Source organism: Galleria mellonella, unplaced genomic scaffold (genome assembly GCF_026898425.1).
Source record: "Galleria mellonella isolate WM207_F2 unplaced genomic scaffold, CSIRO_AGI_GalMel_v1 utg59, whole genome shotgun sequence".
NCBI classification, from domain to species: Eukaryota; Metazoa; Arthropoda; class Insecta; order Lepidoptera; family Pyralidae; genus Galleria; species Galleria mellonella.
The window spans coordinates 1,277,282-1,301,766 of record NW_026442125.1 but is presented as its reverse complement, the minus strand read 5'-3'; the positions used below and the strand labels follow the sequence as shown (position 1 = coordinate 1,301,766).

The 24,485-nt window shown below is 32.9% G+C and overlaps 1 protein-coding gene across 1 annotated transcript; it reads left to right on the top strand.

Moving 5' to 3' along the window:
* Nucleotides 1–16,950: 16,950 nt before the first annotated feature.
* Nucleotides 16,951–17,820, top strand: LOC128201753 (uncharacterized). The gene has a single exon (XM_052899622.1). The coding sequence runs from the start codon at nt 16,951–16,953 to the stop codon at nt 17,818–17,820; it is 870 nt and encodes a 289-aa protein (XP_052755582.1).
* The last annotated feature ends 6,665 nt before the right edge of the window (nt 17,821–24,485 follow it).

Genomic DNA, 24,485 nt, shown 5'->3' with positions numbered 1-24,485 from the left:
GTATATATTTACTTTAATACGGTTTTTCTTTTTTTTATACTACTTAGAATGGCAAACAAGCTGACGGCCCACCTGATGGTAACTGTCACCTAGACATGAACAGTACCATGGACATAACAGAGTACACTGTTTCGTCCATGATACCCCCATGCGTTGCCATTCCTGAGGACTCAGTCAGTGGATGCAGGTAGGTGGTTCAGGACCGTTCTTTATGGCAGACTCAGGTGTTATTCCTCTGTACGCTGTAAATTCACGGCATATCCCACCGTTCAAACCGAAACAAAGCCATGCAAACATAGCTGCTTCACGGTTGAAACACGAATGGGACAGAGGTACCCAAGCAATCGACTTTTGTCCAAAGTCCCCTTCTGGTGACAACATATTTTTTAAACAACATAATCCTTTTTCAAATAAATATCAAAGTTATGCAACAAATTTAAATGTACAGTACTTAGCAAGTTCATTTTCTCAGAGAATGTAATTTCATGGCGATGCAATTTGCCAGACCTCTTAAACTACAGCAAGACTTGTGACTTGTGACTACATTTGCTAAGAGAAATGCATCTTGAATATTACTAGATAGAGAGTTTACGACAAATGGCCTTATTAAAAACTTTTTACGCGAGTTTTCCAATTAGCTTTTATTTTTAACCTAATTCAGAAAAGAAGAAGGTTCTTGATTCGATGGTATTATATTTTCATGTTATTTACCTCATAACTCCATCAATTAAAAACCGATTTAAATACTTTTTTTAAAATAAAAGGATATATTTATAATTTAACGATTTTTCGATAAATTATTTATTAAAATCAATACAGTAGTTTATTTCTTATTATTACTCTATTTAATATTAATATAAGGTCATGATATAATATTTTCATTAATTTAGAAATAGTTTTATAATTTTCGTGCAATCGTTAGGGTAAATTACATTAGCAAAATAAAAAAAAAACCGGTCAAGTACGAGTCGGACTCTCGCAACGAGAGTTCCATACAAAATCGTCAAGTTACAATTCCAATGTCATTATTATTGTTATTATTTATTTTATTAATTTCAAAATTACAATATAAATATCGACTTGCAATTGTGTGACGAAAACTGTTACATTGGTTAATAAAGAAATATGAATATAAATTTTTTTTTGTGAAAGAACTACAAATTTACGGTTCCCGGATTTTTTCCTTTACATAAGTAACATGATATTGTTTCTTGTCAAATTTCATGATTGTAGGTCAACGAGAAGTAACTTATAGGTTTTGATTCTCTTTGCGAATGTCAAAATATGTGATATAAATGGAACATAATCGGCAAATCTTTTGACTGCTTCGATTTAGAAGCTTGATTTTTTTACTGTTTTAAGAGATTGCAGACCTGTGTATATGATATTAATTTCAACTTGATACCTCCACGTGTTCCTAAGAAAAAGGGTATTGACAAACGGACGGACGGACAACGAAATGATGCTGTAAGGGTTCCGTTTTTCCTTTAGAAGTACGGAACCCTAAAAATGACGATTTAAAAGCTCTTGGAAACGAGTCTATTTGAATAAAGACGATTTGAATTTAAATTTGAAAATATTACACAGCCACTCTTTTGTAGATTACTTTATAACAAGATTGTTTTTAAAAAATTTCTTTCAACAGAATTTTCACTGTAAATATTTTGCATTTATCACGTACACTCCCAAGCCTCAAATTACGGTCATAAATTTGTCTGACAATAGAATTGTTGATATCGGAAGCTTCAACCGTGCTACGGAAGTTTATTCTCCTATAAAACATCTCCTATGTCAATATAAAGTTGGTTTTTATATAAACATACATCGTACTATGTATGTAAAGTGGATTGACCATTTTATGGCTGGAAATTTAATATTATTTAGCGTTTAATATAGTTCTTTTAATTAGATTTGTTATTTTGGATATTTATTTATTTTAAATATATAAATATAAATAAAAAAACTCAAACAAAATGCTCTCAATTATAAAATGGACGTAATTTGTTATTGGTAACCCATATGAATTGTAATTATTAATTTTATTTGACGATATTGGACATGTGTGTATTCCAATTTATTACTTTAATTTAAATTTATTTTTGTATAATAATTTATTTATTTAAATTTATTTACTATAAGACAATTAAACAGATGCGATAAAGTTCTGTCCAATGACCTTTATTGTAATAAACGTCTGTCAAAAGCAAATAAATATTTCATTTCGTTTTGTTTCGGTTTATTAAAATTTATTTCATTTCGAACTACGTATTTTATAAAAACTGTAATATGTTCCTAAAATAGTTTCACTACAAATGATTTATTTTTTTCTAAAATAAACTTTACGTTACAAACAACAATATTATTGCTGGCATTGAAGGGTGCTGTGCCAATGCCGGTCCGCTGTCAAAAACTCAGTATACATATGTATATAAGGGAGGGTAAAGTAATAAGATCTATTTGTTATCCGTGCTGGATTCGATAGACTCAATATAGAGGGACACACAGACTGATCGGTCAATGAACTTTACTTACATAAAGTTTTTAAATTTTATATTAATAATTAGATAGATAGATACTCTTTATTGTCTTCACCAAAAGATTACAATGGTAAACTTATTATAGATACAAACAATTACAAGGAATAATCACAGTGAAAAAACAATGGACGACCTTATAAAAAAAGTAAAAAAAGATCTCTTCCAGAAAACCTTTGGATATTACCTAATCAACAGGTCGAGGTACAGACAGCAAAGGCTTTCTTTAAACATCACTAAAGACTAATTATGGTTGCCAATCCGCCTACTAAGCTTGTCAGGTACTGACAAAACCCCCCTTATGGATGAAGCCTATGTTTTTTTTTATACAACTTAGAATGGCAAACAAGCTGACGGCCCACCTGATGGAAAGTGGTAACCGTCGCCTATAGACATGAGCAGTACCATGGACATAACAGAGTATACTGTTTCGCCCATGAAACCCCCATGCGTTGCCATTCCTGATTACTCAGATGTTATTCCTCTGTACCCTGTAAATTCACGCCATATCCCACCCTTCAAACCGAAACACAGCCATGCAAACACAACTGCTTCACGGTAGAAACAAGAATGGGACAGAGGTACCCAAGCAATCGACTTTTGTACAAAGTCTCCCTCTGGTAAATCCCTATGTTCAACAGTGGATAGTTAATTGCTGATAAATAATAATACAAGTATCAATAATTAATTTAAAATTCACAATACGATCCAATACAATATATGTATACATATATAAGGGTAAATTAATGAAGTCAATATGTTTTTGTCATTTCCGACAATTTCTTCGACTTCATCAGGCAGTGTATAGGGCTTTACGTCACAGCGTCTCGTCTCACAAATTTTAAAAGCAATACAATAAATATATAGGAATTACTTGCACTAAATCAAATTATTGTATCTGAATACATTTAAAAATCGGTAAATAATATCTCGATCGTTCGTTTTCAAAGAACGTTAGCAGTATCAAACAAGAAGGTGATTTTAAATTCATATTATGTCATAACTAATTTTTACATACGATGACGAGTTAGAATGAGTCATCCGACGTTGCTATCTCATTCTATCTCACGGAGTCGCTAGCGATGTCGATTCCATCGACGAATTCGCTTGCCACTCGTCTAGAGGGTAAGGACAGAAAGTAGCATCTATTCTTCTCCAACCCGTATATTATATATATGTATATATATCGATCGGACATTGAGAGTATTTGTCAACGGCAATATTAGTTGAATTCTTATATCGTCACCTTTATGGTAAACTTACGAAACTGAAATAAATACATTTTACAGGGGAACGTTTTGAAACATTAGAATGCAAATAACTTTTGATAGAAGACTACTGTAAAAGATCATGCTAACATTTTAGTTTTAAAATATTGTTTTTTATTGAATGCGCTTAATTAATTATTATTATATTACAAGTATCAGAAATAAATGCATATTCGTTACTTTGTACCTTCATACATGAGAGTTCCTAGGTATTGAGTTATACAACAGCAAATCTACGAAAGTGGCAGTTTTGTAAGTTGCCAAAGAAAATAATTTATTTTAATATCTGGCAAACTAACTAAAGTGCCACTTTCGTAAATATATCAAGGTATAAATCACGTGTTTTGGAGAGAACTTCAGTTTAAATAACAACGTTATAGTAATCATTCATGTAAAATAAGTAATTGATAAAATAATTATTGAAATTTTCAAATTAATGTGTTTATTATAGAAAATACTATAAAAATATGCTAAGTTTACTTTGGGTATATCACAAAAATATGGAGATTCGAGCTACTCGATTTCTTTAACCGTTAGAGATAGAAATTTGAAAATAAGTCACAATAAGTAGTATGACGCAAAATGTAGATTTTAAAAGAAATGTTAAATTTGAAAAAAACTGCAGTTTTGTAAATTTGCCATAAAGGTGACGAATATCTAATGGAATGTAATAAAACCTCGTCGACATTGTGTCCCAACATCAGTATAGACTGCGAACGATAAATTCTGTCAAAATTCATGTGTTCAATTTCTGTGGGGTCGAAAATATGAGACAATAAGACCGTGCGACCTCGAAAGTATCAAGTTTTACTGGTTATCGATAGTATTTTATTATAATTTTTGGTGTAAACTTTTAATATTTTATAGTAGATTTGATTTTAAATATAGTAGCTTAATCAACGCTGTCTTATAGAACCTAAAGTTAATCAATCACTTTATCCGAGTAATAAGTGCTTTATATTGTTCTCAATTTCGTGTATTATATAGTATATGTCATATATGTGTAAGTATATTTGTTATTTATATATATTTATTCGTTTATATATGTAATTTTAGTATGTATGTATATCAATAATTAGTAGTACCGCATTCGAGTATTCTGACACTTCTCTATGGTTGACTGGGAGAGAATGCTTTTAGCATCAAGTCCGCCATGTACACATATTTGTACTAATGAATAAATAAATAAATAAATAAAGCGCGTGAGTTCGAATCTAATCACACAAAACTAGGGAGGAGAAGGGATTGATAGTAACGGGGAATAGTAGCTCCATTGCTAGCAATATACTATATCAGGTCGACCTCCTCGTGGTTTCCCCTGGACACCGTCGCGATTTATTTATTGTTAAATTAACTATACTAGGCTAATTGACCTGCTTCATTTTCACCTATCATCTTTCACTGGTGACCCGCCAGTGTATACCGATAGCGCAGGCGGGATTACCATTCCATTATAAAAAAAATACACAAAAACTTTATCGGTCTTACTACAAAAACAGCGTTTAATAAAACTTTGTTTTAATTAATAAACAGGATTTTTTTAATGGATGATAATGGAATAGAAATCCCGCCTGCGCTAACGGTATACGCAGGTAAGACGCCAGTGAGGGATGATAGGTAAGAATGTAATGACAGGTCAGTTGGCCCATCGTGGTAAATACACTTGGAATTTAGCACGATGGTATCAGGGGGATGGTACCACGTGGAGATCAACCAGATAGGGTATATTGCTTGGGACAACCTTCTATAGAATCTATAGAATTTTATAAGTTCCATTACTCGATGTTACTGCATAATCTATGGTTGCTGCAAAGATCGTGAAGTGTGAAGCAAATTGCGACGGCCTACTAATCAGCAGCCACATTCACGTTATTCGTTTTACTTTACTTGTATTATGTACTATCGCCTCTTCGTTTCATATATATTCAAAATATTGTAAATTTATATAGTTCAGTTGCTCACATATTAAAATCATACACAAAACAACAACAAATTCGTTATTACTGCAAATCCAGTAAAATACACTTGGAACTACCCAATCGGCAAGGGCAAACCAACGCACACATGCCCAAATACTTGATGTACCTTTTATTATTAAAAATATAAACTTTATTTTGTTTGGACATAAAAAAAAAAATATTAGACACATTTCTGTAGTAAGTTGTCTAAACATTTAATGAACACCTGTCTTTTGCAAATTTAACTTTTTTTTGTTGTTGGACATTCACCAACCATGTCGTCTCTGTTTTCACTCAGCATGATGTAGTCACACGTCGTGCTATTGTAAAAAAGGACATATATTTTTCTTTTTTCTCTTATTTTCAACTTAAAAATCAAAATAACAAATGTATAGTACTGAGATAATTGAGAGTTTATCAGGGAGAAAGTTCATACAAAAGCCGTCTGCTTAGGCAACTGGGTTTACGTTTTCCATTCGTGTTTTTACTGTAAAGCAGCTGTGTTCGCATGGCTGTGTTTCGGTTTGAAGGGTGGGATATGGCAATGAAAATACAGGGTACAAAGGCGTAATACCTTAGTCCTCAGGAATGGCAACGAATGAAAGATATCTTGGACGGCACAGAGTATACTCTGTTATGTCCATAGTACTGTTCATGTCATAGCCGACGGTAACTACTTTAAAAAAATATGAAAAACAAGCATACGAGTCATATGATTGAGGGTAAACAGTTACCATAGCCTAAAAATGCCTGCAATACCAGAGGCATTACACGCGTGTTGCCGACCCTCAAGAAACTTCTTTACCCCTTTATTTGAAGAACACCATGCTATATAGTCTTATAGAAAAACCTCGACATTTCAAAGCTCATTTCTTAATCTAAACTTTTGTTGAAAGAAACATCTCTGAAACCGCAATGTACGCAATGTATGTAAGTCTACTAGAGGGAGACTTTGTACAAAAGTCGATTGCTTGGGTACCTCTGCCCCATTCGTGTTTCAACTGTGAAGCAATTTTGTTTGCATGGTTGTGTTTCGGTTTGAAGGGTGGGATATGGCATGAATTTACTGGGTACAGAGGAATAACACCTGAGTCCTCAGGAATGGCAACACATGGGAGGTATCATGGGCAAAACAGTATACTCTGTTATGTCCATGGTACTGCTCATGTCTTTAGGTGACGGTTATCACTTTCCATCAGGTGGACCATCAGCTTGTTTGCCATTCTAAGTTGTATAAAAAAAATGGATTATTTAGGCTCTAGGTATGACGGTAAATTCCATGTCGTTGGCGAACTGTACGATAGTAGAAAGTGGCCGTAGGCATCATATTAAACAATTTATCTGAACATCGTTAATATTAAATTTACTTTTAATTAAACCTTTCGTAGGCTATCGAGGTGAGTGGTAATTGGTTATTTTTATAGGTTCACTTATAAATTATAACTGTTATTTTGGTAAGCTTTTGTAAAGTGAGAACATTTGCAGGTATAATACCTTTCGACAGGTTTACTTTATGACCTGACCTATTCTCGTTTTCGGTTTAATTTAAAGTTATTTTCTATTTTATTTTATAACAAATTTACTTTAATATTTTCAAACATAGAAGATATTATAAATAAATAAAAATTATAATATTATTATATTTTGGTCGTGCGATCCCAACATAGACTAGGCCATCCCTTCCTGTGGGTGTCGTAAAAGGCGATTAAGGGAATTTAATGGTAGACAGATGAGCAATAGCGTTTCTCATGAATGATCTTCAAGACCTATCTGCAGTTGCCAACTCACTAAGCGTGGCAACTAGTGGCATAACTCCCCTTATGGGGAAGGCTTAAGTTAAACAATGGACAGTTAATAACTGGAATAAATATATCTAAGTAATGATTAATGGATATTTTTATACCTTTACAGATAAATATGAAATTGAGTTTGTATGTCTGTTAGTATACACATACTGTAAAGGGATATAAAATCGTTCACGCTCACTTTATCCGAGCAGTAAGTGCTTTATATTATTCTCAATTTCGTGTATAAAATAGTATATGTCATATATGTGTAAGTATATTTGTTATTTATATATATTTATTCGTTTATATATGTAATTTTAGTATGTATGTATATCAATAATTAGTAGTACCGCATTCGAGTATTCTGACACTTCCCTATGGTTGACTGGGAGAGAATGCTTTTAGCATTAAGTCCGCCATGTACACTACACATATTTGTACTAATGAATCAATAAAAATAAATAAATATATGTATATATATATATATATATATATATTTCTCTGTTCTAATTTATATTCCAACATTCATAATCGTTAGACTCGTGTATAAATAAATTAATTCTCATACAAAACATAATCAATCCGTTCTACGTAACGTTCATTAGACACGTTATTAAATTTCATCATACACAACTAATGACGCTTGTGTGGCATGAAGTATACGCGATGAAACCAAAATAGAATAACCATCCTTTATTTCCAAAGAGTAATCTACCAATAAAACGGATTATTTAAGAAATATGTTTCGAAAAGTAACAGAGTATAAGAAAAATGGCGTTCGGAAATCTTCGGGTATGAACGGCTGGGCTCGGTAGTTTTCCTCTTCATTTGTCGTGTTATTGTCACTTAACAGTTGAAAGGCGACACTGTGAGCTCTATATGTTTACCAATACATATTTTTTTATAGGTGAAGATGGAATGGTAACCCCGCCTGCGCTATCGGTATACGCTGACAGAGCACCAGTGAAGGATGACAGGTGAGAATGATGACAGGTCAGTTGGCTATATAGTGACCAATAAAACAAGAATTAACCACTATGGTTTTCAGGGGAATCGCCTGGAAATCGACCTGATAGGGTGTATTGCTAACAATGAAATTGTCAAATCTCATTACTAACAATCCCTTTCTCCCTACCAATACAGCGATCTACTAGTAAGTTTTTATTATACTTATTGTGCCAAATATAATAGCTACAGCTTTTTTCTTCTCTCCTCTACCCAAAGGTAGTTTAGAAGAGATTGCTTCAAAGATAGGTTTTATCGCCTTTTATATAAACATATATAAATATATATTTATACTGTTTTGTATTGTTTTTTAAGTAATGCAAGAAAGAGTAAATAAACAAATAAACAAGATTAGTCAAGCTACGAGTAAGTATAAGCGAAAATAACTGTAGAGTAACTTACTTTATCGTATACATACGAGGTACACTTTCATATCATATCTCATACACCCATTTTTAAGGTAGTAGCGTTTTATGAACATCTTATTATTTATTATGCGTACCCTTATAACTTAATAAAGTCTGCATACATTTATCTAAGTCGCCCCTAAGTTACCCTTCCGAACTAGGGAGATGACAAACTTTTTTTCTCTCCTAAGTTACTTTCGAGACAGACTCTTTTTTTAGTTCGCCTCGCACTTTTTAAGTTAAGTGTATTACTTAATTGTGTTGTCATAATAAAAGGCAAAAATTGGTGTACATTTTTTTTAGGCCTTTTCCAATAGGTTTACTAAAATTAAATAAAAGACTACTTGTAATGCCTGCAGGATGTTTAGGATGGATCACTTCTAAAGTCGTTACGTTCTTTTAGTAGAAATAATAATAGTACATAAAAGAAACGGATAAGTGAATTAGAATGTTTTATGCGTTTTTTATTATACTTTTTTATCAGTTTTTGGTAGGGAGTGGGGAGCAGTGAAATTACTCTTGTTATGTAAACTGTATATATTATGAACGTATAGAAGAATTATTTAATTATATATATATATATGTAGATATATTTATATATTATTTTAGGGTAAATTCTAGAAATAATAAATGATTTAGTATACCTTTTTTACATGAGTAATACTTTTGTTCTCTCATTCCTTTTTTTCTTTTCTTTCTTTTTTTCTGTAATCATTATAAGGAGCGTTTCCACTCTTTGGACATATTCATTGAAGATCTAAACTTATATAAAAAACAAGTGATGTATGTTATTGTGTTGTTATTTATGACAAGTTATATATGTATATATTAGTAAACCATTACAAGAGTAAATCCCGACTTTTGGCAAAGATGTCGCATAATATTCTCACAAGAAAAAGACGTACAAACAAAAACATACAAATCACATAGTATGAATAAAAAAGGCAAAATTTCAAACATAGTTCATTAGAAAACTGCTCTCATTAAAATTAGTAAACTTTTTTTTAAATTTATGAAGTATATTATTAAAAAATCTATAAAGATAATTTCAAAGCTAACAAATGCCAAGTTGAAGGAAACCATCAATTTATGGGGATAAAGGCTGTGTCCGTTTTGACATTGACGTATGGTCATTTTATACTGTGCAAAAAAAAACTGTCAACTTTTTCTTGCGCTAAATGTTTAAATTTTTGAGAGATTGGTATCAAATGAGAAAATGTAATGAAAAAAGAAATATTTAGACGAGTATGACATAGTCAAATATCGTGTAAAACAGATTCCACTTTTTCATGTTGACCTCTACGTGGTCTCCCCGAGTTGTGATATAACTTAAAGATAATGCTAACTTTAAGTTTTTGGGTATGTCTCTTAAAATATATTTTTTTAATTTTTTTTTATATAACTTAGAATGGCAAACAAGCTGACAGTCCACCTGATGGAAAGTGGTAACCGTCACCTATAGACATGAGCAGTACCATGGACATAACAGATTATACTGTTTCGCCCATGATACGCCCCATGCGCTGCCATTCCTGAGGACTCAGGTGTTATTCCTCTGTACCCAGTAAATTCACGCCATATCCCACCCTTCAAACCGAAACATAGCCATGCAAACACAACTCCTTGACGGTTGAAACACGAATGGGACAGAGGTACCCAAGCAATCGACTTTTGTACAAGGTCTCCCTCTGGTAAATATATCAAGCAACAACACGAGAAAGTCGAGAACGAATCAGTAGATATTTCAAAAACTTAGATTGAAAATCGCAGTTTCATGTTTTTGTACAAAATTGTCCAATTTCACCTGTAACCTGTAAAGATAACGGACAAATATAAAATTATGATCATCCATTTTTCCCCATTTACCTACGGAACCTTAATGATATGACCTTTCCGGATTGAGGGAAAAAGTGTGTCTTCCAACTCTAAGATTGCTGTATCATTCATTTCCCTTCAAATTCCATCAAGTAAACGACCAAGTTTTTGTAACCTAGGTAATTCATTACGCGCATGACTTGCTAAACTGCCAGCGGTTTCACGAGTAACAATGAGCTGATGGTTATTAATTATTATCAGGTACAGGTATTCTGATAACAGTTCGTACCAATCTGGAGAAAACAGAACAATATATTTATAATAAATATTCAAAAAAGACTTTGCTCCAATTTGGAGAAATTAAAATAGAATAATTTTAAAACAGCTATTTAAAAAAGTTTATTCCAATCCGGAGAAATTATGATAATATTATCATAATTTTCAAACGTCAAATTTAAAAAAATAATTAATTTATATTTTCTAACAATAGCTCATTCCATTACGATGAAAAGAAGATACTCGTAAATTATTGTTTTTCAAATAAAAAAAATTGTGTGAAGTCCTTAACTCCCGAGGTAGGTATGGAAAAACCTGTGTTTCAGAAGTTAGTGTCCTCTTATATATATTATCGTATTATATTTTTAAGTGAAACAAATAATATGAAACAGAGTAGTACTAAAAACAAAAATTACAATATAGCCCATAGTTTTAGAGAAACAATAATGTATAGATGAAATTGTGTGTGATGGAAATATGTAAGTGTTAGTGTAGGTGTGTGCGTGTGTATATACGACATGTGAATAGGAAATATGAAAGTGTATGTATGTGTGATAGAAGATGGATGAGTAGTAATAGAGTAATAATTAGTAGTATTACATCTATGATGTTGTGTTATAAAGCTACTCGTAGTTACTAATTTACAAGTGTCAATTTAATAGTAATTCCGTTTGTTCAAACTATATATATAACTAATTTTCCCCATAATGAAACAAATTATTCTTTATTAAAATAAAATAATTATATATATATATATATATATATATATATATATATATATATATATATATATATATAAACAACAACATAATCGAATTTTGAGAAAGAATAAAACAATTTTAATAAAGAATAATTTGTTTCATTACGGGGAAAATTAGATAAAAAATAGAATCGACCTGAGAAAAGTTACAAGGTGAGGTATTTTATGTTTAGTTATTTACCTTTTTCGTTACCAACACGACCACTACTTAATAAATACATTACTAGTACAACAGAATTGATACAAACTTGTACTGTGTGAAAGCTATTAGATATGTCTTAATTAGGACCTAACAATGATGTATTGTTCTTTGAAATTTTAGGGAGTAAAGAGAAATATTTCAAATAGTTAGGTTTTAATGAACGTGAAAGAAAGAGTATGTTAAGATGAAATAAAAATGTCGCGTAAAATAAGTACTAAAATTTATTTTTTCCTACTGCATATATTTTAGATGTCGTATCAGAAACTCTATGTCCTGGTATCCCTGTCTTTATAACTATTATATGACTGTATGTATTATATGACCCTTTCAGTATGCCATCTGGTAGATGAGAGGCTGAACAGTAGCAGACGCTGCTGAGCCTTTAGAAATATGTTAGAGTATATTAAGCTGATGATTTGAAATAAGTATAGGTGGATAATATGGACATATGTTCAGCAGTGCACAGGTTGATATGATGACAATGATTGGTAGGTAATCTCTCTGAGCAGTACTGTACTGTTTGTTTGAAAGAAAAATAAAGACGATATTGCCTTATTACAAGAGAGACCTTCTTTACAGAGACTTTGTACAAAAGTTGTTTGCTTGGGCACCTCTATACCCTTCGTGTTTCTACCGTGAAGCAGTTATGTTTGCAAGGCTGTATTTCGATTTGAAGGGAATGGCAGTGAATTTACAGGGTACAGAGGAATAACACCTGACTCCTCAGGAATGGCAGTGCATGGGAGGTATCACGGGCGAAACAGTATACTCTGTTATGTCCATGGTACTGCTCATGTCTATAGGCGACAGTTACCACTTCTCATGAAGTGAGCCGTCAGCTTGTTTGCCATTCTAAGTTTCATAAAAAAAAGCTAAAATCTAATTGATTTTAGTGTTGCTATATGACAATTATAACAAGTTTTCTTGTAGAAACGAACGGCTTCATGAAGTACACTGTGAAGTCCACGAATTTCCTTACGTATTTCCATCATAACGAAACCGATCAAAGTCAACAATGATCTGTGAAAGGTCTTTGGCACTCAGTGGTTTTCGATTTTCCCGTATGAAGGTAGACGTAATACTATATTTATAAGATAATTACAAGACGACAGTTCACGAAAACGTCGTCAAGTCACTGACACCCCTGTCAAACAAATCTATGTAAGTTTGGCAATAAAAAACACGAAGATTTTCTTTTATGTTGCTTTTAGTTTCAATGTTAACTAACTCAGAAGTGCTAAAAAACTTGTGTGTTTCAAACTCGAGTCTTATATTGTCAAGTTTTGTTTGTGTTTACTTTGTTAGAGCTCCGTTACTTAGGGAGTTTAAGGAAAAGGTGGCCATAACTTGTTTAAAGATTGAGGTACATTTCTAGCTATTATCCTTATGCATTTTTAATGACTTACAAAAGAAAAAAGTTCTCAATTCATCTGTATTTTTTTTATATGAATTAAATTACTCCGATATAAGCCTCCTACCATTATGGTCATGATTAAGTTTGCAGTTTTTTTATGAAGAAGTATGATATGGGGTTATTTTTTATACCACCAAAATTGCAAACAAGTAGACAGTTCATTTGATGGTAAATGGTTGCTATAATCTACGTACAAGTGCAAGACCAGGGTTGTCACATGTGAGTCACAGATCCTAAAGAAATTTTAACATGCCCTTTTTAAAGTATCCCATATTATAATATCTATGAAAAACCTCGGCAGGAAGCTGATTTTTTTTTTATACAACTTAGAATGGCAAACTAGCTGACGGCCCACCTGACGGAAAGTGGTAACCGTCGCCTATAGACATGAGTACCATGGACATAACAGAGTATAATGTTTCGCCCATGATACCCTCCATGCGTTGCCATTCCTGAGGACTCAGGTGTTATTCCTCTGTACCCTGTAAATTTACGCCATATTCCACCCTTCAAACCGAAACACAGCTATGCAAACACAACACTTCACGGTAGAAACACAAATGGGACAGAGGTACCCAAGCAATCGACTTTTGTTTATAACCTATATTATATTCGGGAGATCATTTATGCTCTTTAAGAAGGTATCTTTTATCTTTTTAAAAGATCAACAATCTTAACAACTCTTTTAGTATTGCTAGCATTTATAGATCTCGGACATTACTTGTTAAAGCCAAATAATAATGGTGATGGCCACATAGTTATTTGATTCCACTTCCCATAAGTAAAAATGTTTCCTTGAAGTGAATTTTGACTACATCCTTAAATGTTATAAAATCAAGACAATAACCTATAACGATATCATACTTATGGTACCATCGATTTGAAGTCCAACTCATGCACAAGCGGTTTATTGAACAAGTTGAAACCTATTCAAACATCCCCCAACTGGACGTCCACTTGGTCCGCAATAAATACAAACCAACTGACCGGAAGAATGACGCATTTACAGCTGTGTTTACGAGTTCGTGTTTGGAATTGCGCAGTTACCACGCCCCTTGATCTCGACGCTTCAAACGGGATATTATCACCCGTTCGCGTGTTTTGAAGCGAGTGGCGAAGTTGAAATGGCAATGGGCGGGATATACAGCATGAAGGACATATTCGTGTACATTATATATATTGTTATTCGCGTACGAGGGTATCGCTCTAGACTGTATAATATCTAGACCGAAAGATAGATTTATATATCATCATTCATCATCACTGTAGCAGTCATTGTCCACTGCCTCCTCCATGAAGGGGGATTTGCCAGTAGTTGCCACGCTTGGCAGCAGCGTCTCGCTTAAAATATAACCAAAAGTCTAACTGCGATTGCCAACTTGCCTGTCAAGTGTGGTAATTATTGCATTGACCTGTAATGCCTCTGGTGGTGCGGCGGTAATCACTTACCATCAAGTAAGCCGCAGACTCATTTGCCCCGGTGTTATAAAAAAAAACCGCTATACCACAAAGATAATCGATGTGGAAGTTTGTAGTAAAAACACTATGATACCCTATCATGCGTAAATCATGTATCTGATGACTGCTACATCAGCATCTGGCTTGGGATCGTTCCATATTGCAGTCTACGGCAGAGGCCTATGTACAGCAGTGGACAAATTATAGCCGAGATGATGATAATATCGGTCTAGAACGGCCCCTACCGACATCTCCATTCATTCTTGTTCGATAAATCTCTTTTGTAACCTCTTTCATTCATCATCTCCAAATGGCCAAATCAACGCAACAATCTTTCTCGATTTTTGTTCCTACATTATGTTCGTCACACAAAATTAATAACTTATTTATCTTTACCTACCATTACCTAAACAGCAAAGTGCACGGTTTTATTTTATTTGTTTAAAATTTATCCGTGAACCTGTTAAACAACTTTAATCATATCCTAAATAAACAAAGTGAAGGATGTTCTATAAACAGAACAAATTAATCCTTTATTTACAAGAACTCCGAGTAAACGTAAATTAAAATAAATTGTATAAGTTTTGCGGTCTGTTGTGTTAACGTCTCATAAATTGTAATGATTAAACTAATTAAACATGATTATTTTCATAGAAAGTGTCTGTATTATGTATAGGATATGGTCCAGGTCCGGCGCGAAGGATCAAAATGATTTACTTTGGTTTATTAGGCGTACAATTTAATAATACAGACGTAATTATAAATTAATTTATAATAAAACAAAACTGTTTATCTATATATCATACTATTATTATACAGACATACTTTTTAGTGAGTAATCTATCTGTGTAACATAATATTTAGGGGTCCGTACTAAAAAAGGTGTAAAAAAATCCTAACAGTATGACTTTGTTGGTCCATTTGTCATGTATTAGAATTTGCAATGGAAATAATTGAAAAAAATAAAGAGTAGTAACTAAACCACCTCTTTATGGGGGAGGCCTATGTTCACCAATATAGAATCAACGGCTGACATAATAATGATGATAATGATTCAACTCTCAATTCAAAATTGGAAGCACAATATTTTTATCGGTTTTCGAACCACTTTTCAAAGTACCTCCTAATTAGTGGATACTCTAATTATAAAATTAAACACGTAGAACTAAATAAGTATCGAGTTGCTAATGATATTGTTGTGATTTTGAACACGCAGGTTGTTCTCTGTCCGATTGTAAATTATTATAAATTTATAACAATAATAATTGTAATAAATTTATAAAATCTTTGTAATGAATTGGATTGCTGACTGCAAAAAAAAAACGTGTGGTTAAAATGAAACATAATACAGAGCATGTTTACGTAAATTTTTGTTGTACACAAAATTTATATCACAAACTGATATCCTATCCGATTAAAAGCGGTAATTGTCGACTATATTCATATGGCAATGAATGTCAGTTTCACCCATCGGCTAATAGTTTGTCTACCGCTTTGTGAGGTCGACAGACACCACTAAAAAGATTATCAGAATTCCTTAGAATTCCCTCTTGGACGCCGTGTGAACCAGTCGTGTGCAAAGTGAATCTTTTACGAAATATATATATATATATATATATATATATTTTTTTTTTTTTTTTTTTAATGAATAAATAAATTTAATACTGCAATTAAATCCAGTGGGTACAGGCTTTCATAAGGTGATAGGAGTATCAGCTTTGGATTTGAGTGAAGCAGAGACATAGGGGTGAGCGAATTATTATATGTTTTGCTGCTGATGTTTAATACTGGCTACGGTGGCTGTTTGAGACTATTATGATCCCGCCCACCTGCGCCTAAGCAAGTTTTATGGGGCGTGGCAGTTTGAAGCAATTACCGCAGGTAACTGAAGGTGCTATTGTTTAACCGCAGATATATTTAGTTTGCTGTTGGAACATTAAATAGCCCTAAATATAGGCCTGTACGTGTGTAAATTTCTTACACTACCCTACAGTTTTTTATTTTTGTTGGAACTACTGCATTTATTTGGATCTTTTCTATAATTAACTACATAGAATACCTGTAAGATGTCAATGCAAAGAACTCCGACCAAGGATGATTCTAAATCAGTATCTCTTAGAGAAAAACATGCTTCCTCAACTCCAAACTTAAATGAAATTGAACATTCAACTATGCGCCCATTAAAAAGGAAGCAAAATGATGATTGTGAGTCTATGCTATCTAGAATGGAAGAAATGCTTAATATATGGCAGAGTAAACAAGAGAAAAAAATGGAGACATTTCTTTGTAAAATTTCAGATAAGCAACTTGAAATACATACTTCTATGGAATTTATATCCAAGCAGTACGAAGATATGAAAGTTATGATCGAAACGCTTTTAGAGGAAAAAAAGGAAAATAAATTATATATTAAATCTTTGGAAAGCAGGATAGAAAAATTAGAAAAAAGGTGTCGATCTTCAACCATGGAAATTCGCAACGTCCCTGTGTTAGTTAATGAAACGGCTTCTTCTTTATCGGATGTTATATTCACGTTAGGAAAGGTTGCTCAGGTTCCCATAGAAAAAACTGATATCAAAAATCTATTTAGAATGCAAAGTTCGGGAGAAAATAAACCGATTATTGTGGAGTTCACGTCTGATTTGGTCAAAGATAATTTGCTTCAATCGATTAAACAATTTAATCGTACAAATAAAGGGAATTTCCTTAAGTCTTCAGATCTGGGTATCCCAGGCACAGCAAAACAAGTTTATGTGTCTGAGTCGCTTACAGCTAATGCTAAAAAACTATTCTACCTTACGAGGAACTTCGCCAAGTCATACGATTATAACTTTGCTTGGACGTCTCATGGAAACATTTTTGTACGTAGGAGGCAGGGAGATCCGGCTATGCGTATTGGCAGTGAGGAAGACCTACAGAATCTGGCCACTAAATGACTAATATCTGTAAAATTATATTTTATAATACTTATTTCGCTTACTCTTGTGTATGTTGAAATTGTTTATATTTTTTATATTTCTTTTTGTAAAACACAATACAGTGTCATACTAAATAAATATACACAAATGGTACACATTACTCTCACATCTAACGTTATATATAAAATAGTTTTTGTATACTCACAATCATCAATTTATGAAATATATTTTCACAACAATATTTTACTACAAAGATATGTACTAATATTATTGACTATTCTCACATATAATATGTACATTGAATTTCATGCATGCATAGAAGTATTGCCTTTTTTGTTCTCACTCTTTTCATTAATAAACAACAACCACTTCAATTACAAAATCATACTACAAAAATATACAGAAATACTACACACTACAATCATAATTCGTAATATAATATACAAACATTTTATTACATATACAGAAACACTCACATTACTTTCACTTTTTATACTAATCCATAATATCCGCAGCAATTGTTATAACGCATATTATTATACATGCGCATATTATACTCCCTATAATCAATATTTACTCCTTATAGGCATATATGTAAATATATTATATTATTACAAATATATACAAACTATAATGCAATGCAAACTATGTGTTACTTTTGCCGCAAAACAAAGTTATATATTAGGAAGAATTATAACTCCTCAATACTGTTCCTGTGTATTATACATAATTAAAATTCAATAGTTTACCTGATTTATTAAACTCCATAGATAATTTTAATCTTTCGATACCTATAAGTTGTGATCCAGAGAATTGTACCTCTTATTTAAATAATTCAAATAAATATTTAAAAATACTACAACAAAATATTCGTAGCATAAACTGTAATTTTAATAACCTTAATGTAATGTTAACAAGATTTAATTTTGATTGTGATATAATTGTACTATCTGAATGTTGGCTATCTCATTTAATTCAAATACCTCACTTAGACGGGTATAAAATATATAAAACAAATAAATCGTATAATCAAAATGATGGAGTAGTAGTTTATACTCGCAATCACATTGTTTGTAAGGTCACTGAGCCTGAATTTCTAGAAGCAAATTGTTTAATTATAGAAATAAATAAGAGTACAATCTTAATTACAATATATAGACCACCAAGTTTTGTAAAGATAGATACCTTTCTAGAATCCTTACATAAACTGCTTTCTACATTAACTTCATACTCTAATATAATAATAGTGGGAGATATCAATATAAATATTCGCAACACAAATGCTACTGTATCTGCTTATCTCGATACCTTGTCTTATCATGGCCTATTGCCTACCAGTTATGATGCAACTAGAACTAACAGTTGTTTAGATCACGTTATACTAAAAACAAAATCTCCAGCATATACCTTTACACTACAGACTTCAATAACTGATCATGAAGCTGTTTTACTTTGTTTAAGTAAAGACCATAATTTACGCAACATATCTGTCAAAAAAACTATACACAAATTTAATTATAAATCGTTTCATTCTGAATGTACTACTAAAATGAATGTTGCAACTATATATAAGGAAAGGGACCCGGACATGGCTATGAATATATTTATTGTTACATTATCTAAAATAATTTTAAATAATACGATTTGTATTAAAGTACCACGAACAAAAATAACAATTAAACCCTGGATCACACAGGGTTTACTTCGTTGCATAAAAAATAGGGACGGAATGCACAAAAAGATCAAAGCAGAACCGAACAATATCATTTTAAAAGTAACGTATATCCGCTATCGAAATTATTGTAATAATATGTTAAAAAAATTAAAGAAACAGTATGAACGCGATCAACTATTAAATTCTAAAAACAATTCAAAAAAGTTATGGAATACAATTAAAACAGTGACTCATATTAATACTCAAAAATGATATCACCTGTTCTTGCAGATCTGTTTAATAGATGCATAGAGAGGGGTATATTTCCAAGAGCCCTTAAAAAATCCATTATTCTCCCAATATTTAAGGCAGGAGATAGGTCTAAAGTAAATGACTATCGTCCAATATCGATTCTCAATACATTTTCAAAAATATTTGAACGTATCATTAATACCAGACTTTTGAAATATTTAGAAAAATATAAATTATTATGATACTCAGTATGGTTTTCGCTCTGGTCGATCGACTGATGATGCAGTACAAGCCTTGACCGAATTTGTGGTACAACATTTGGATAAAAATAGGAAGTGTTTATCAATATTTATCGATCTTGCTAAGGCCTTCGATACTGTGTCTGTTCCTCACCTCCTTAATAAATTGGAACTTCTGGGCATACGTGGCACTCCACTTACATTATTGTCATTACCTGACTGACAGAACACAATGTGTTAAAATTGGAGAGTTAATTAGTAATGAAGCTTCTGTTATTTACGGCGTGCCACAAGGGAGTATTTTAGGACCTACACTTTTTCTCTGTTACATAAACGATCTCTGTAAACTTAACTTATTGAATTGTAGAGTTACCACATATGCAGATGATACTGCACTAACATTCTATGCAAAAACTTGGGAAGAGCTTAAATATATAGCACAAAATGGATTTACGACTGTTTGTCTTTGGCTTGCTCATAACAAGTTATCACTGAATGCTGGTAAAACCAAGTATATGATATATACAATAAAAAATCAACAAAGTAATCTAGATGCTTTTCCCCTTATTGCTCATAACTGTTCTTTTGATTTTAATGTTCAATGTACATGCCCAACACTCACAATGGTTGATAATATAAAATACTTGGGTGTTATTATAGACAGAAAGCTTAGATTTAATGATCATATACACATGGTATCACAAAAAATTAGAAAATTGACTTACCTGTTTAAATACCTCCGATGTATTGCAGATAAACGCACTATGAAAATAATATATTTTGCACTAGTGGAATCTATTTTAACATACTGCATTAAAATTTGGGGCGGATCGCCCAAATACATTCTGCTGAGTTGGAAAGAGCGCAAAGAATGCTTTTAAAAGTATGTCTATTTAAAACTAAACTATATCCTACTGATCAATTATATAAAGATGCGGGATTTCTTACAGTTAGACAGCTTTACTTATTATATGTTGCGCGTTATCAACATACAAGATTAAGTATAAACACAAGTAAAAATATTTTAATGAGTAGAAGAAATTATGCTTTGGGTAGATCTTCCGTGAAGACAACGTTTGCTCAAAAATTTTTATATTTCCGTGCAGGTAGAATATATAATCATATAAACAAAAAAAAAGGATTAACATATACAATACTACTAAATATATATTAAAGAGAAAGTTATTTCAATATTTGAGTTCCCTTAGTTACCAAGAAACGGAAAAGATTATGGAAATAAAACAGTAACACACACACACACACACACACACACACACACACACACACACACACACACACACACACACACACGCGCGCACCCACACGCACTCGTACACGCGCACGCACACGCACACGCACACGCACACACGCACACGCGCACGCACACGCACACACACACGCACACACGTACGCACACACGTACACACATACACACACACACACACACACACACATTTTATTTTGTATATTCGTTTTCACAAATTTTTATTTTAGCTTAATGCAAGCTGTACATGGTGTCCGAGTTGGGGGCCTGGATTCCTGAGATACAGATCTCTGATCTAGTTTAGGGTCCAGTCTCCCACAAGTTTTACAGACCACTTTAATTATACATACATATATAGTTGTATTTTTTTCATGTAACATTCTGTAAGATTTGTGGAGAAAATAAATAAAAATAAAAAAATAAAAAAAAAAAAAATAAAAAAAATAAAAAAATGGCAATATGACACCCACGATTACTCTCATTCATTGATATTCTTGAGGAGTGAGGAGGTTTGCTTTACGAATAGAATTACAATCATATTATTCAAAGCTAAATACTGTCGTGTAAGCATAGCTGATCAGTGGTAGAGATTCGACGGGATAGAGACATCCAAGCTGATGAGTTTCGTACAAAATAACTTCTAAAACTGCCCTAGAATTAAATTAATATATAAGATTTAGGCAGTAGAATTTATTAGATTTTACCAGAGGGAGACTTTGTACAAAAGTCATCTATTTGGGTGCCTAAATCCCATTCGTGTCATAACATCTTAGTCTTCAGAACTGGCAACGAATGAAGGGTATTATGGGCGACATAATATACTCTGTTATGCCCATGGTTCTGTTCATGTCTATGAGCGATAGTTACCATTTTCGATCAGGTGGTCCAACAGCTTATTTGCAATTTTGAGTTGAATAAGTTGATGCCCACAGCTACTTTCTACCATCGTACGGCTCGCCATCGACAGGGAGTTCATCCTCATGTCCTACAGCCTCAATGGTCGCGTACTGCGCGGTTTCAGAGATGTTTCCTCCCACAAACACTCAGGTTGTGGAATGAGCTCCTTGCCGAGGTTTCCCAAGAGACTACAGCATGGGGTTCTTCAAAAGGTAAAGGTAAAGAGGTTTCTTCAGGATCGGCAACGCACGCGTAATACCTCTGGTATTGCAGGTGTTCATAGGCTACGGTAACCTCTTACCATCAGGTGGGCCGTATGCTTGTTTGCCACCTCAGTGGTATAAAAAAAAGCTTATTTGCTATTTTGAGTTGCATAAAAATAATGAATATTCCACGCAAAGTTACAGACTTAACCGAAGCATATGAAAATACAATTTAAAACGATAATCTTTCAGCGCGACCCAAATGTTTTACTTCCACAATATACGAGGTTTGTCCGGAAAGTACGTATAAAAGTTTTTTAAAAATTTTATTTTACAATTATTCAGGTAAATCAATTTTATCCCCTTCAAAGTACTCCCCCTGTGACATAATGCACTTGTGCCAACGCCGTTTCCACTGTGAGAAGGCAAAGTCCTCTGGTTGTAGGTTTCTCAGCTGCCCCGTCGTAGCTTTTTTTATCTCATTTATGTCCCCCAAATGCCGCCCCCGAAGTACCAATTTGGTTTTTGGGAACAAGAAGAAGTCACACGGGGCCAAATCCGGCGAATAGGGGGTGTTCGGTCACCGTAATGGAATTTTTACTCAAAAACTCACGGAACGATCTTGGCGCAAATTTTTTTCATTTGAAGTTCGTTTCTTAGAATTTCGTGGACCACGGTTTTGCCCAAATTAAGCTCTTCAGCCACCTGTCTGACCGTTAAACGACGGTCCCCATTAACACAAGTTCGAATTCTTTCCACGTTTTCGTCGGAATGTGAAGTGGAAGGACGTCCTGAACGTGGGTCATCTTGAACGCTTTCTCGGCCCTCTCTGAATCTTTTTAGCCACTTGTGGACGGTTGGTTCCTTCACAGCATCATCCCCATAAACTGTCTGAGATCGGCAAAAATTTCACGGCCATTCTTGCCGAATTACGACGCGCTGCTCTTCAACGGAAGCGGGCTCCATGCCGACGGGGTTTCGTTAAGAGGTAACTTCACAGATGGCGTGACAAGCCAGTTCACGGCACAGACCAGAACTGAAGCATTGTTAGGGACATAAAAGGGGTCCTGCGCTTACCTGGCCTCCCCACTCCTTTTCTCGCATTCCAGAACACTTTTATACGATTTCCGGACAGACATACCAGCAAAATGAAACACTGTATTCTCATTATCCAAAATTTAGGCAATATTTTGGACACAAAAAGTTTACAAACGAAAGGTCCAAAGGGATTGCAACTAGGTTAAATATGTTTTATGTAAACTCTTGTTTGCGAGTAAAGTTAATTAGATGGTAGCCTTTGAATGAGGTTACGATGTTTTTACTGCTTTAAGACCTGCCGTTTGTTACTTTTTGTTTCGTATTGTATGTTCTCTATTATTATGTAAATTTCCTTTACTTTTAGGTTAGTAAGAAACATAGATTTTTTACTTGTGAATAACTCGTTAAAAATATCTAACTTCATTCTCTGTAAATTATTATATATGCCGCGATAATTAAGATTTTATTCCACAAGAACAAAACTAATTTAAACAAAACTAGTTTGTATTAATCTTTGTGTATACATATCTTATATATTTATACACTATATGCAGATCATATGACTGCCTAAATTTCATTTTTAAAATAACACAATCTACATGAAAAGGTTTTGCTTGGAGAAATCTCTTATTAGAGATAAGCTCGCTTTTGTACATTATGTTTATAATGAATTGTGATTAACAGTACGTTTTGTGTACAATAAAGAATAAAGAAAGAATAATTTAAATTGTGGCAAAATCAGTTATTTTTTAATAATTAATTCAGGTTCAATAATTTGAACCGTTTTTGATAAAATTTATATGAAATCATTATATGTAAACATGTCTTTTCAGATAAAAGAAGAATCTTTCAAATCAGTTTACAACTGACGATCCTGTTACAAAATTGGCAAAAAAATAAAAGCGAATTAAAAATCTGTTTTTTTTTTATTTGAAGTCGGAATATCTTTTATTTTCATTAAATTATACACTGTAAAAATAGTAAAAAGCTAAACGTTTACTGTCATATGAGCTGAGTATTTGTTTACCACTTTTGTGGTATAAAAAAATAGGTGTAATATTAACAATTCTATTTTAGCATCAAATTAGCTATTAACTGTACATTGCTGAATATAGACTTCCCCATAAGAGAGGTTT